The 15,000-nt window shown below is 47.1% G+C and overlaps 1 protein-coding gene across 3 annotated transcripts in view; it reads left to right on the forward strand.

Annotated features, from left to right (window-relative positions):
• LOC123758831 (FYVE, RhoGEF and PH domain-containing protein 2) overlaps positions 1–15,000 on the forward strand; it is a 231,117-nt gene that overhangs the window by 180,631 nt on the left and 35,486 nt on the right. For all 3 annotated transcript variants that reach the window (XM_069334608.1, XM_069334606.1, XM_069334607.1), the window contains exon 2: positions 8,009–9,241. In XM_069334608.1, coding sequence (XP_069190709.1) covers positions 8,013–9,241 — 1,229 coding nt within the window. In that variant the 5' untranslated portion in view covers positions 8,009–8,012. The remainder of the gene's footprint in view (positions 1–8,008; positions 9,242–15,000) is intronic.

Raw genomic sequence — 15,000 nt, forward strand, 5'->3', positions numbered from 1 at the left:
ATGATAAAGCAACCCTTTTCTCTATGTATGAGGTCAATTTTTTTTTATTGGAGTTAAAATTAACGTAGATATATGACCGAACCTAACCAACCCTACCTAACCTAACCTAACCTATATTTATAGGTAAGGTTAGGTTAGGTAGCCAAAAAAAGCTAGGTTAGGTTAGGTTAGGTAGGTTAGGTAGACGAAAAAACATTAATTCATGAAAACTTGGCTTATTAGGCAAATCGGGCCTTGAATAGTAGGCTGAGAAGTGCGTTCTGGCTATTAGGTACGACATATATATATATATATATATATATATATATATATATATATATATATATATATATATATATATATATATATATACATACATACACACACACACACACACACACACACACACACACACACACACACACACACACACGTGCATCCGTACACGTATTTTAAGAGTATTTTACGTGGGCTGATGCATTGGCGAGTGCAGTGAGACAGGTCCATATATCCATCCAGAGCAGAGTGGACTCAATAAATATGTTATCAAGACTTATCTTGACAGTCTCATCCCAGTATATCAACTTGTTTATCCCACCCTCGGTGCGTGTTGCTCTGGGGTCCTGTCGTGAGGACCCCAGGTGTGACCCCCGTGTAGGACCCCAGGTATTAACCAGGGGCCTTTTTTGAATCTACACTTCTAAACAAAGCAGTAGGCCCAACGGTACATGAGGGAAGATACGAGTAAAGCCTCGCACCTGTGAATGAGCTGGGTCAGTTACCACCCCTCATTATCTAATGGGTATTCAATGCATCGTGCTCTATTTTGTGTTAAAATATTTAGCTCCCCTATTAATATTCCACTCAAATACCCCTATTAGTATCCCCCTAATGGTAAACATTTAGGCATAAAAGCAGCTGATAAAGCGAGTATAGGACCTCCACGAGGTCAGATAATATACAAGGCATTTCTATGAAGGTTCTATTCCATATTGTGACTGCACTCTGGGGGACACTTTCTGATGTCCGCACTCTGAGAGAAGGAAGGCTGGCACTCTGTGAGGCAAAGCTGCTTGAATTTTCATGATCTCCCGAGTGTGTGTCGATACAAAGTCTCATTTAACCGCTCGGAAGGACCGAAGACGAGAAAATAATAGTAAAAGGAAACATCCTTTTCGCGGTAACTTGAGGAGGAGCTGTGTTATGGCTGTGAGGACGTGTGTCGGGGTGAGCATGTACCCAAGCCCAAGTTTGGGCTCAGGGACACAGGGAGCCCAAACCCAGCCCCCTCTGGGAGTCTAAATACCAGCCCTCTCAAGGACCCTAAATCTGGGCCTCTCGGGAATTCCTAATTCCGTAACATACCTGTTGCCGCTTGCGTAATTGATGACGCGAGACGATGGAACGGGTTAAAACTTCAAGTATGAGAGCGCTATGCAAATGGAGGCATCGGTTATCGGGTGATGCTGGGCCCGGGAGCCAAGTGTTATGGTAAGAGCTCCGTGGGAGGGACGAAGGAGAATGGGAAAGTCTGGAGGGGAAGGAGAAAGGGAAAGAGGGGAGAGGAGAGGAAATGGTGAAAAGGTGAGGGGTAGGTGAAGTGAGGGGGAAGGGGAGGTGATGGGCCAGGATGGAATGAGGAAGGTAGGGGAGACAGAGGAAAGGTAGGAGCGTTGGAGAGAAGGGTGATTGGTGACGGAGGGCAAGTTCTGGAAGAACATATTGAGATGAACAATGTCCACACCAAATAACTTGGTCATATGAAGGAATACAGTGTTCACTCGGGTTGTTCACCTTCCCCACCTGTTTATTGACCCACCTCTTCATATGTTCAATAGAATCTCTAGTTCATTCGTGTGTTCCTTCATGCTTCTGCTTTAGGTGTTCAGTTAAGCAGCACCATGTTCATTCATCTCGCTTCCTCTCCTATTATCATGTTTCTACACAATTACACTGATGGCTGTTCTTGATGGAAGATAGTCATCAATCTTGAGGACCGTCTCAAAAGATGGCTCCTACTTATTATTTGTAAATTAATAACGATGTTCAAACTCGTTAGTGAAGCAAGCCGTAGCCTGGTCAACGGCTGGAGAAGGAAACGAAATTCCGTCCTTGGGTAAGACACGTGGTGCAAATTCCTTCCCTTGGAAGATATATGGCGGAAACTGCCGTCGATAAATTAGCACCAACTGCACTTCTCAGTCTGGCCGTGGCTCTGGCGCCAATCCCACCACGGCTCTCCGACTCTTTCCATCGAAGTCCGTAAATTTAAGAGGTGTGGGCCGGTGGCCAGTACGGTACTCAGTGCTGAGTCAGTAGACCTGAACAGTTGACAACTAGAGTAAATAAGAACACTCCAAATTTTGCTGATTTTATTGAATTAAGGTAAACAGAAAATCGGTTACTAAATGTGTTAATTCTTATGAAGTAACAACACAGTGGTCTTCGTCCTCGGCTCACAATGGACGGACTTGTGTCCAGTTACCAGGCAGGACAGATAGGGAGGAGGATAGAGGTGGCGCGGGTACATAGGGCTAGGTGAGGGATGTGGTGAGGAGGAGGAGGATGGTGGCAACATTGATAAGAACGGTGATGGTTATAATGAGGGCAATAGTGATGTAAATGATGAGGGGGTCTATGGAAATGTTTCCCCACTGTTGTGGAGAGGAAGCTTACTACTTCCTGAGGTCATATCCAGCTGATGGCCAGGCCGTCTACACTCTCACCCAACCACTTGCTGACCAGACCAAGTACTGTCTTTCCGACTGGCTGAGTGAATCCTGTCTCGGTCTTCGGGTACTTTTTGGAGGCTTTACCTGAATTTATCTGAGGGCCTTTGACAGTCCGGCGGCTTGTCAAAGGTCTCCCCATTTGCCCTGATGTGGCCAGTGTGGATGTTCACTGCTACCATCTTGCATACTGCCAGTGTTATGTTGACTGTTGCATAGTTTCAGTATCTTGGCGTGGGTCGTTAAGTTTGGGTTCAGTGTTTTGGGACACTGATGTTATTCGACTAATTAGTCATGTAATTCCTGAATTAGTCTTTGTGGCAAGTAACCTGGGGATCACCTGTTCTCCAGCCACCTGGTGGTGGCGAGATGCCTCTCACCTCACGAGGCTCCTCTTGTGGCTCTCAGCATCGCTTTATCCACAAAAGTTATAGTCATTCCTGCACCCAGACGGGAGCTGGCCCCGACACCTGACGTGTGTGAGAGTGTTGACGGGCATGTGGCTGACGACTCAAGACACACACTGCTACGTGACCATTACAAGATATGACCTTCACATCTATTACGCTTGATGATACTTTTAACACTATCAGTGTGTGTGTTTGTGGGGAGCTAACTCACTATTCTTATACGGGCTTGTCTCTCCTTGCTATCTAAAGTGTCTGCATGTTTGTTTTGTGTTAATTGTTTTGGACACGTGTGTATTCACCTAGTTGTATTCACCTAGTTGTGCTTGCGGGGGTTGAGCTCTGCTCTTTCTGCCCGCCTCTCAACTGTCAATCAACGATCAATATATTTATTTATTATTTGTCCCCTCCCCCCCAAGGAAGCAGTCCGTAACAGCTGTCTAACTCCCAGGTAGCTGTTTACTGCTAGGTAACAAGGGCATCAGGGTGAAAGAAACTATGCCCATTTGCCTCCGCCATCGCCGGGATCGAACCCCGGTCCTCAGGATTAAGAGTCCTGAGTGCTGTCCACTCAGCCACCAGGCGCCCACATTGTGTCTGTGTGTGGAGAGAGAGAGAGAGAGAGAGAGACAGAGCGTATCTCACTCGCAGGTGCAACATAAATGTGACATAACAGCAGTAATGATATGAACTAAATTTATGTAATGATTATATACACTGTATAGCATCAGCACAACTCGTGCTAATTATTGTCCCACCTCCTAAGGGTCGCCACATAGAGCCAGACCGCCAGTATGAAAATTAAACAGAATTTAAAATTCAGAAGCAGCCCTATGAGCTCGACCACACACAATAAACCCATGAGGCACCCAGGCTGCAGAAAAGAAAAGAACTAGTCACCTGGGTGTTGCCTGTTCTCCGCCAGACGCCTGGAAGTGCGGGGTGCACTCGGTGAAACCTTACATAGGTTATCAGGCAAGAAAGTGAGCTTCCCAATAGACCCAAGAGAGTAAACAACCACGCCGAGAGACCATTAAAGTAACATCGGGTGAGGTAAAAGGATAATTATTGGAGTTAGATGTGTTGAAGGCAAGCAGACAAGCTCTTACCATGAATACTAAGAAGCAGCTGAAACCTTGAGGAGACAGCGCGGCACCAGTGTGCAAGAGGGAAGGCAGACTGGTGAACTACTGACCGGTGTCACACACGTATGAGTGCAAGGTATTGTAAAGCTGACGGAAGTCCTGTCTAACTTGCCTACTTGAGATTCATGACAAATTGACGGCCTGAGAGCAGGAGATAGAATGACGGACAGACCGCATCTTGAGTAGCAGGATGGAGTTACCGAGATATTATTAGTCAGTATTCGTAAGTACCTCTCAGATAGGAGACAGAGGGTCTCAGTGAGTCGTGGAGGCATCACAATGGATAACACTGTCACAGCAGAGTGGTATAATGAATGATACTAAAGCCCGTACTCAAATATACGTCAAGAGCCAAAACAGAGTAAAGAGAGTCGTATAGATAGCAGATGCGAAACTAATCGAGAATATAAACAAAGCGACAGCACGATGCTGATACAGGATCCAAACAATCTCTCGAGATGATCTGAAAAATGGTTAATATAGTTCAGTGTTGACAGATGTGCCCCATGAGCAGCTAGGGACAGGGGTGAGGAACAAAACGTTGTCAGGTGCGGTTCTAAGGGATCAGGGGACAACGTACACGGATTCATATGTGGATCAAGATCTAGACAGAACAATATCGAGGGGTAAACATTAACCGCAAGCCCAATGTCGTCAGCAGCTTTGTCCAAGCTGGCAAGCGTCCGTGACATTGGGTTCTGCAGTACGTGCCGGGCCACACACCCCTGCCATTATGTGGTCACAATAGTTGTGGTAGAGCGTGTGGGTGTGGAGAGGCGTGTGGAGCCTTGTCCTGTGACCACCTCCCCCTTCGCTGGCATCATAGGAATTTGAGACAATATTGCTGAGGCCCCAGACAGTATCCGGGATGCTGGGGCTGAACCCTTGGACACCATCTGAAACGCAGTGAAGGAATTAAAATCGTTTATAAGAGTGAAGTCCAGAAAATAGACGAATAAATAAGAAGATAGCAAGAGAGAGAGGGGAAGAGGGGCTGTTGGAAGCTGGAAGATAAGGAAGGAAAAGATAAAAAATGCAAGAACTGGGAAAGGACTTAAGGGAGCGCAAGGAGACATCCTCTTCCAGAGGCGCACGAGAATGCAGTAAATTGTGAGGGTGTTCCTGCTGGCATAGGAGCCAGCGCCCGGGACGCTCCCAGAATATTTCCAGCGGGAGCATATAGCGTACATGTAAGGGATTTGTCGTGAAAGGATCTGTTGAATGGGTGACGAGAGAGGCAGTCATCCGTCAATATTGGCTGCTCAGCGACAGTGAACCACTGCGGTCTATATTCCACCTGGCTGCCGCTCTTCCTTGGTCTCTTTCTTAGTTCTCACTCTCTTCTCCAATATTTCTTTTTATCTCTCTTCTCCCATCTCTGTGTCTCTCTGTCTCTCTGTCTCTGTCTCTCTGTCTCTGTCTCTCTGTCTCTGTCTCTCTCTCTCTGTCTCTCTGTCTCTGTCTCTGTCTCTGTCTCTGTCTCTCTCTCTCTCTCTCTCTCTCTCTCTCTCTCTCTCTCTCTCTCTCTCTCTCTCTCTCTCTGTCTCTGTCTCTGTCTCTGTCTCTGTCTCTGTCTCTCGCTCTCTCTGTCTCTCTCTCTCGTTTTTTCCCCCCTCCCTCCATTAGCAGTAGTCTTAATTTGAAGATGTATTCTCTCACTCAGGTGAGAGAAAGATGGACATGTGAATTGCTAGTATAGGAGTTGGATATGACGTTGTTGCCCTGAGGTCCTGTCGAGAACATACAACTTTACCTGTTAATAATGACGGCTTCCACGTTGAAATTGCTTCAATCTTATAATGTTATTGACTTTAATAGGCGGACTACATGCAACAATTGTTTATAACGAAACACGTTAAATTCAAAGTATTTTTTTAAAAGGAATTTGAACAGCATTTATATGTCTTTCTATTCGTATTACCTAATCTGTCAAAACGCAGGAGCCTTTCTGCAGATGGGGGAGCACCAGAGGCCCGTCACTGCCCGCTGCCGTAGACCAGAAGAGTGCCTCTCACCGTGGCACTACAATGACCCGGAGCTGGCCATTGTGCCACTGTTACGGCAATTTCAGCTTCCACCTAAATTACGGCTTTTGTCCTGCCCTTGTTCCCTCCTTCCCCTCTCTCTTGCCTCCTCCCTCTCCTAAACCCTGCCCATCACTCTCGTTCTAACCTTGCCCTTCACACTTCTTCCTTAGGCTACAGTGTCTTTCACTTGCCTTTTGCCGATTCCGAGGACGGCTGGTTGTGTTGGTCTGATAAATTAGTGTGTACTCACGTACAATTAGTGTGTGCTCAAGTCGTTGACAATCGACTTGAGAATGGTCCAGGACGGACCGAAGCGTCGTCTTCCTTTCACCTTCTAGTGTGTGGTCTGGTCAACCTAACATGTATGTATGTATGAGCTGCCTGTCCCCCGATACAATGAATTATTATTATTTAAAACTTTATGGAGTCTGCCTCCAACACAGCCTAGCGCATTCTATTTGTCAACTACTCTTGACAGAAAAAATCTTTCTAATGTCATTTAGGGTGGGTGGGTGTATATTTATATTTATTTGTACCTGTAGGATTGAACTGTTAGTTCTTGGACCCCGCCTTTCTAACCGTTGGTTGTTTAATGTAATGTATAATAGGTGCTTCTCAACCTATTTCTCTCTCGCTCTTACTCTCTTGTTCTCTTCTCTTGCTCTCTTCTTCTCGTCCTCTCTCTGGCTCTCACGCTCTCTCTGGCTCTCACGCTCTCTCTGGCTCTCTCTCTGAGAGAGAGAGAGAGAGAGAGAGAGAGAGAGAGAGAGAGAGAGAGAGAGAGAGAGAGAGAGAGAGAGAGAGAGAGAGAGAGCGCGCGGGCGCTGTGGTGTTTTACTGCTGTACGGAGGTGTCACGGCAACATTTCACAAAACCGAAACCCGGTTCAGTTTTTTCTTTAGTGCAATATTATCACGTTTATGTTTATCATATTTGCATTAAAACTTGTATATAAAGCTAGATTTAACCACTTGGTCTAAACGAAGTCCCCACAAAACCATAAGACTGGACTCCTTCAGACACCACGCATCATGCGTCGGTCCGCCTGACGGAATGGGACGTTCAGAGACTCCAGAAATCAGTGGATGAGCTTGGTCAGTAGACTTGCCAGGTTAATACTCAGGGTAATGTACGTAGTCACTGACGTGTGGACAGGGCCGTCCTCTCGAGTTGCCACAACGGACAGAAAGTGATGTACTAAACTGTCCGAAGCTAACCTTACCGACAATCCACACAGAAAACGTGAACGTTTGCGATTCGCTATGATTTATAGTACATATTTTGTCCGTTGTAGATTTCGACGTCAAAATGCGATGTATTATTCGAGAGGACAAGTTGTGTGCGAGGCCGGGCTGCCTCTTGCTCCTACACAGTGCACGCTAACAAAAATGTGGCGTAGTGGCGCGTGTATCGCTATCGCAAACTTTAGCCCGCTGGAATACGCGGTGCAGACTTGGCAAGTTGACGAGTTTTACTTCGCAGACTCGCGCCCCATCGTGCCCGTCAACCTGCCGCCCCCGACGGGCACAGTTCACATGGCAGGTACTCGATGCCTCCAGGCACCGCCCGTGATGGTGGGGTGGGGGGGGAGGGGGTAGTGTGAGTGACTGCTGTGTATTTCAGCTTTTTCATATATGTTGTAGTGTAGTGTGTATGTAGTAATTGTAGTGAAGTATTGTGTGTGATTAGTGTATTGTTAATGTGTGGTTGTGTCCCCGCAGGGTGATGGCTGTGGCCGTGGAGGATGCCGGTGTCAAGCTCGTCTCCTTCAGTCGCAGTAGACCCGCCCACCGCCCTCACGACCCGCCACCCAAGCCGCCCACCTCTGGCCGCCGGAGCCGACGCTCACTCTCGCGCCTCCTGGGAAGGTGCGCCGAGAGCCAGGAGGAAGACGACCAGCAGCAGCAGCAGCAGCTAAAGGAACATCACCATCAGCAGGGCGTGGAGCTGCAACACCCGCGGCTGTCAGTCGTCCCTGCAGACTTACCTCAACACGACACTGACAAGATAAAACTGGTGGGCTTCAAGCGGTCGCACTCCTTCAGCGTCCAGCCCAAGAAAAACAGCAATAACTTCACCTGCCGGAGCAGCAGTAGCAACAGGGCTGGTCGAGAGTGCGACCATCATCAGTGGCCTTATGAGTGCCAGACGCTGAAGACGTCGCGTGAGGTGAAGATGGAGCGGGAGCGGGTGCGGCTGGCCCGCGGCGAGACGCTGTGGGCCGACAAGGACGATGTCTTCTCTTTCATGCGTCAGAACCAAGACCGATTTAACACACTCCTGGAGGAGCGCGGCTTCGCTCACATCCCTCCTCCGGCAGGCTTCGGCGCCCCAACCCGGCCGTCGTCCCTACTGGCCGCCCTGGCCTGCGGGCCCACCAGCCTGGACGACGGAGCCCTCTCCGGCGCCGAGCACAGGAGAACAACGTACACCATGCGGCGCTCTGCCACCGCCGGCTTCCAGACCTCTAGCGATAATAATAAAGAAAATGAGAGTGAAGAGTCGAGCTGCGCTGCCGACGCCGACGACTCTCCTCTGGAGTCGACCGTGAAGGACGACGATGACGACGACGACGAGGAGCCGTGGTGTGACTTGCCCTCCTCGCCGTTAAGTCCTCCCTCACCCTTCCATCACCCTTTTTTCCGCCACCAGCTTGGGTTGCCCACGCCCGTGGCTGACCCGTGGGCGCGATTCTCCGGGTTTGGGATGCCTCGCCTCCCGCAGGTGCTGCTGGCGCACGCTCAGGCACAGCAGGAGGCGGCTGCCAAACGAAATGAAGAATGGAACCTGGGAGTGCGAGCGACGGAGGAGGAGAAGCCAGCGGGAGAGGAGGTCGTGGAGCGCGTGGAGATGAGACGACACAGTGCCAATCCTGTCGGAGCGGGGCGGGGGCAGTACTGCGTCTCCTCCAGGCACAGCGTCGTCAGGTACTGCTCAGACGCCAACGCTTACAAGTAAGTTCCCGCATCTTGACTTTGGGCAATGGTCGGTCAAGCAATTACGTCCTAATTACAAAGTTAAGAAGTTTACTTTTTCAAGGACAGGTATTTGCATCCCAGTTCACTGAAATGAAACTATACACCAAAAGATAATTGTTAATGTTTTCATATCTAAGGAATCCCTTGGAACTAAGACTCTGGAGCATTGCTTGATCGGTACCAGAATAAAATTTGACCTATGTACCTAATTTTTAAGGTCTTTACTCTCATGCCTGCATCAAGCTGCCTTATCAAGCTTTAGTAATAAAGTAGTTGCACTCTATTTTTCTGATTTTCTATACAAGCCTTAAATAACCCTGCCAACACCGCTTATATATGTACACTGCTACACTAACTTGGGTATTACTCCTCGTATACTTGTAGGGCGGGCATTTACTAAGCGTCGCTTTAGTGTGTGGTGCGTAAATCATGGTGCTTATAGCGTGTATAGTGAGAGTGAGGGGCGGGATGAATGGCAGCAGTGTGTGGGGTGCGGGTTACGTCATCACACGCAACTTGTACACCATAAACAAACTGTTATGTCTCTCATTATGCAGACCCTTGTGTGGCGCCTTCCAGTCCTTCACAATGATCACACAACTACATATATAGTAATAAGCAGACGAAGCAACTGAAATGTTCCCATGTATGCGAGCGTGTACACACACACACACACACACACACACACACACACACACACACACACACACACACACACACACACACACACACACACACACACACACACACACACACACACACATACACACACACACACACACATACACACACACACACACATACACACATACATATGACTACCTCACGCACGTGAGCGCAATAGGAATGAAAAATTGAAGCCCTGGGGCCAGATTCACGAAAGCACTTACGCAAGTACTTACGAACGTGTACATCTTTCCTCAATCTTTGACGGCTTTGGTTACATTTATTAAACAGTTTACAAGCATGAAAACTTCCCAATCAACTGTTGTTATTGTTATAAACAGCCTCTTGGTGCTTCGGAGCTCATTAACTGTTTAATAATTGGAAACAAAGCCGCCAAAGATTGAGAAAAGATGTACAGGTTCGTAAGTGCTTGCGTAAGTTGTTTCATGAATCTGGCTCCTGGTGAGTTATAGGGGTGTCAAGAATAGCTGCTTTAGCGCAAGGCAAATTAGCAAGAGGAGTGGGTTAGATACACCAGGAGAATTTAATTCAATAAGTTGTTTTTAAAATAGATTGTATATGAGATTCTGAAGTATTCGATCAAGTGCTCTTCTCTTAAATTACATAATGCAAACACCTAATTGAGTGCGCACTCGATTTGAACGTAGGAACGTCCTGGTTCTCAGTGGAGTGTTTGTGTTGGTAGTTGTTCCGGGCTTGTGTAGTTGTGCATCTTGGCTCTGGTGCAGTCCTGTAAACTGAGTGTCTATAAAATAATCCAGGTTCTGGCCGCGCACATTCTGGGTCTCTTGGGAAGAACCACTCTTCAGGCACATCAGTGTGGCCCAGGCGTGTACATTTAATCGTATGGGTTCGAGACCCATTCAGGTGAATGGATTATTGTACACATGTATTCGTTGCAAGAGGTAATATAACCGGTAAAGACATTTGTGTTATCTGATAATGAGATCTTTATTTGCAAGTATGTTTTGGAACGATATGTTAGTAAATATTGAAGGTTCCAGTGCTTGCCGATAAGTTATGATTCTTTTCATTTGTTTTGCAGCATTAGCAAACATATGAATTGTCCTATTTTATCTGTGAAATCGTTGACGTATATTAGGAAAAAGATGGGTCTACTACCACTATGCTCAGCTAAATGTACATGGAGGCGAGATTCAGCTCCCGGATAGGCCTCTCAGTCGCTAAATGACGCGTTTCGTTGAGCCTCTCCATCTTTGACGGCAGAGGACGAGTGGATACATGTTAGTAGTATGTTAATGTTTTAGATTCAGCTACTCGAAACAAAAAGTTGCAGGTAGCACGGGCTATGGTGAGCCCGTAGTGGACTTACCTGGCACAGAAGTTTGAGAGCTGAGTGGACAGCGCTTCGGATTCGTAATCCTGAAGTTCTGGGTTCGATCCCCGGTGGAGGCGGAGACAAATGGGCAAGAAGTTTCTTTCACCCTGATGCCCCTGTTACCTAGCAGTAAGTAGGTACCTGGGAGTTAGACGGCTGCTACGGGCTGCTTCCTGGGGATGTGTAACAAAAAGGAGGCCTGGTCGAGGACCGGGCCGCGGGGACGCTAAGCCCCGAAATCATCTCAAGATAGTGAATAGTTTAATTTGCTGATGGAACTAAACTTGGCTCTTTGTGCATTGATCCAACACGGGATTTTAAGCGTGAAAATCTGACGCGGAACTTGAAAGTAAGCATTTTTTGTTGTCTGGTTCACACTCTCATTACAAGGTTTTGTTGGCGAAGTGTCAGAGGCGATAAAGTGGACGAGGGAGAGAGTGGAGTGGGAGGCTTGGCGAATGGAGGAGTAGTCTGAAATATGGAGGAGGGAGAAGGGGAAAAGTAAGTAGGCCGGATTTTAAATATAAGATAGGAAAAGATCTCAAAAAGGAGTACTAAGGAATTAAATTGTAGACGGAAGAGTAGGAAGACAGCAAGTGAATCAGGAGTTTGAGAGTAATTGACTGTAGTAGTTAGCATCCATCAGTCTCAGGAGACTATGGTTTAAATTTTTTTTTTTTAAATTTTGCCCCGAGGGGCGAGTTTATTGGGCAGCGCCACTCATCTTGTGAGTGGACACACCGCCATAGCAGCATGTGCAACACTCCTCAATAGGAAGAAAACCCGCTGGGTTGTTCATCCTGTCACTTGTACCCAGACACAGCAGGAGACGCTGTTACCCATGCAGCAGGTCCCCCCTCTCCACGGCACCGAAAGTCTCCAATGGAAAGGCAAACGCCAATACAATTGGTTCCAGCACCGACTGTACCGTAGCATATTTGATATTATATGTTGGTCTTGCGTCGAGAGCTGCAGCTGCTGGCTTCTCTGGATGTGGAACTGTGGGGGAGGGTTTAGATGAACTGTTTAGAGGGTTTAGGTGACAGAAGATGATTTGTTGTGGAAGTGTAGGGACGGTCAGTTTGGGCAGTGGAGAGTTTTGGAGTGTGTCTGGGGCAGTACACACGTGACGAAGGCTGCCTGTGATGCGGCAAACACCTTTTCAGTAACTTGTTTATCAAAGCAATAACTTCCTTTCTTCGTGTTGCCGTCATAATTTGTTTAAATTGTTGCTGTAATCTGCACGTTCTCCTGACCCATTCCCCCTGTCAGCTCTTTATCAGCTCCTCTTAATACTTTGTTATCGTATTCCCCGGTGATTTGTCTTTCCTCGATCGTGGCGTGGTCTCTCAATCTCCTTCAGCTCTGGAACACGTTCTGTAGCATACGTTTGGATGTTCCTAAGCCAGTCCCTGGGTGCCAGGGGCCACAAGGTGGAGAGGAATGTTAGTAATCACGCCAGTCCCTGGGTGCAAGAGGCGGTAAGATAAGACAGGTGAAGACTGGCAGACGTTGTGATGAGGAGGGAAGGGGGGGGGGGAGGCCATTAATGAGAGGGGGCGCAGTGTCTATGTTTAAACATCAGGATAAAGGTGACGGTGACGGTGGAGGTTACGGTCACTGTAGAGGTTACTGTGACGGTGGAGGTTACGATCACTGTAGAGGTTACTGTGACGGTGGAGGTTACGGTCACTGCAGATTATGGTGATCAGAGGTTAGTGATGGTGGAGTGTGTGACGGAGACACCTGTTAGGGAGTGGCCAGCCATACACACAAATCGAAAATTGACATACAAGGGTATCGCGCCGCATTTGTTTTTGTGAAATTGTGTTGGTGGGAGCAGGAAGCGGTGGTGGCACTTGTGAAGCGGAAGGCTAAGTTTAGATGTGACGGAGGAAGGGAGTGAGGCTCAGGACGCCGCCACGCCGCTCATGACGTGATGATGTACCACCAAAACTGTTAGAAAATCAGTTGAGATAATGAGGGGATTCGAACCCTCGACCTGGGTACACCCAAACCGCGCAATTGCTCCAGTTGATTTCCTCACCGATGTGTCACGTTAGTGTGATTTCTTTGTTAATCTCAATTGTTATTGTTGCTCGCAGCGTCGCACTAGTTAATGCTTAGATGAAGGCCATCGGTGTCGCGAGTGTGAGAAATTATTCCTCGGTGGGTAATAATTACGCATTTTCCCCCATGTACCCTGGACGAATGGATGTATTGTCTTGTATAGAATAAAAATGATACGGTGGGTGTAAATACGACGGAGGCGTTCCTTGGGTGGGAAACTTGTGAACGAGAATCTCTAGGCTATTCATACTGCACTTCTCATATCTGAATAAGACCTGTGCCATCTGTATTCTTCTTTGTAATAAACTACCGCTCACAGGATGAGTATTGGCTGCAGAGTAAAATACCGCTCACAGGATGAGTATTGGCTGCAGAGTAAACTACCGCTCACAGGATGAGTATTGGCTGCAGAGTAAAATACCGCTCACAGGATGAGTATTGGCTGCAGAGTAAACTACCGCTCACAGGATGAGTATTGGCTGCAGAGTAAACTACCGCTCACAGGATGAGTATTGGCTGCAGAGTAAACTACCGCTCACAGGATGAGTATTGGCTGCAAAATAAACTACCGCTCACAGGATGAGTATTGGCTGCAAAATAAACTACCGCTCACAGGATGAGTATTGGCTGCAGAATAAAGAAGCGGCCTCCGGTGGCAGCAACAAATCAGGCCAACACTGCACCACTGTGCTAGGCTTGCCTAACAGTGGCTGTGGGGAACTGAGGTTTAGCTTCTTGTTGTTGTTTTAAGATTCGCTACCTGGAACAAAAAGTTCCAGGTAGCACGGGCTATGGTGAGCCCGTAATTCTACTATTTATGCCCCACCTTGCTGTACCTGTTGCGTTATAGTTGAACTATTCCGACGTTCGAATTATATATTGAATCTGACGTAATGTAGTCGATGGAAGTGGCTTTCAGGCCATCACACTTGTTGACCATCTTTACAGGACACAAATATTTGCTGGCATTTCTTAGACTCATTGCTTCTGGTTTTCATGCTTTTCAGCTTCTACTTATGTTTGTTCTCTTGTCCTGCTTTCTCTCAGTTTAATGACAATATTTTTGTCCATCTAATCTATTCCCCTCACTATCTTGTGTATTGTGATTTAAACGAAATACAGGATACAAGACAGTCAGATCTACTTATAAAAGGAAACTACATGTAAATGATCTGGGAGTAACGATGTCTAATGACCTGACGTTTAGTAAACATAACGAAGCAAATAAAGCGTCAGTGGGAAAAATGAGTAGATGGTTTATAAGAACTGTCAAATCCAGGAATCCCATCACATTATACTACTCAAGGCGGGACAACCTAATTGATTTGAGTACTACGCAATAGTCTTTCCCCATTCAGTGCAGGAGAGTGCTGAAACACAGGGAATACACAGAACATATACGGCGCACGCACACACGAGATAAAGGAACTATATTATTGGAACCATCCCAAAGCTCTCAAAATGTAAAGGCGGCGAGCTAGTTCCCTTGACTCATCCTCATACCTTCACACTCTTCTGTACTTTTAAATTTTAAACATGCTTTTTGTTTTACAAAATGCGAACACTACATAGGTTACATATTTGGAGGTAAGCTGCCCCAGCCTCATACCCCTGCAAGGCACAACCTTGTCAGGAATAC

This window comes from Procambarus clarkii, chromosome 31 (assembly GCF_040958095.1).
Source record: "Procambarus clarkii isolate CNS0578487 chromosome 31, FALCON_Pclarkii_2.0, whole genome shotgun sequence".
Lineage (NCBI taxonomy): Eukaryota > Metazoa > Arthropoda > Malacostraca > Decapoda > Cambaridae > Procambarus > Procambarus clarkii.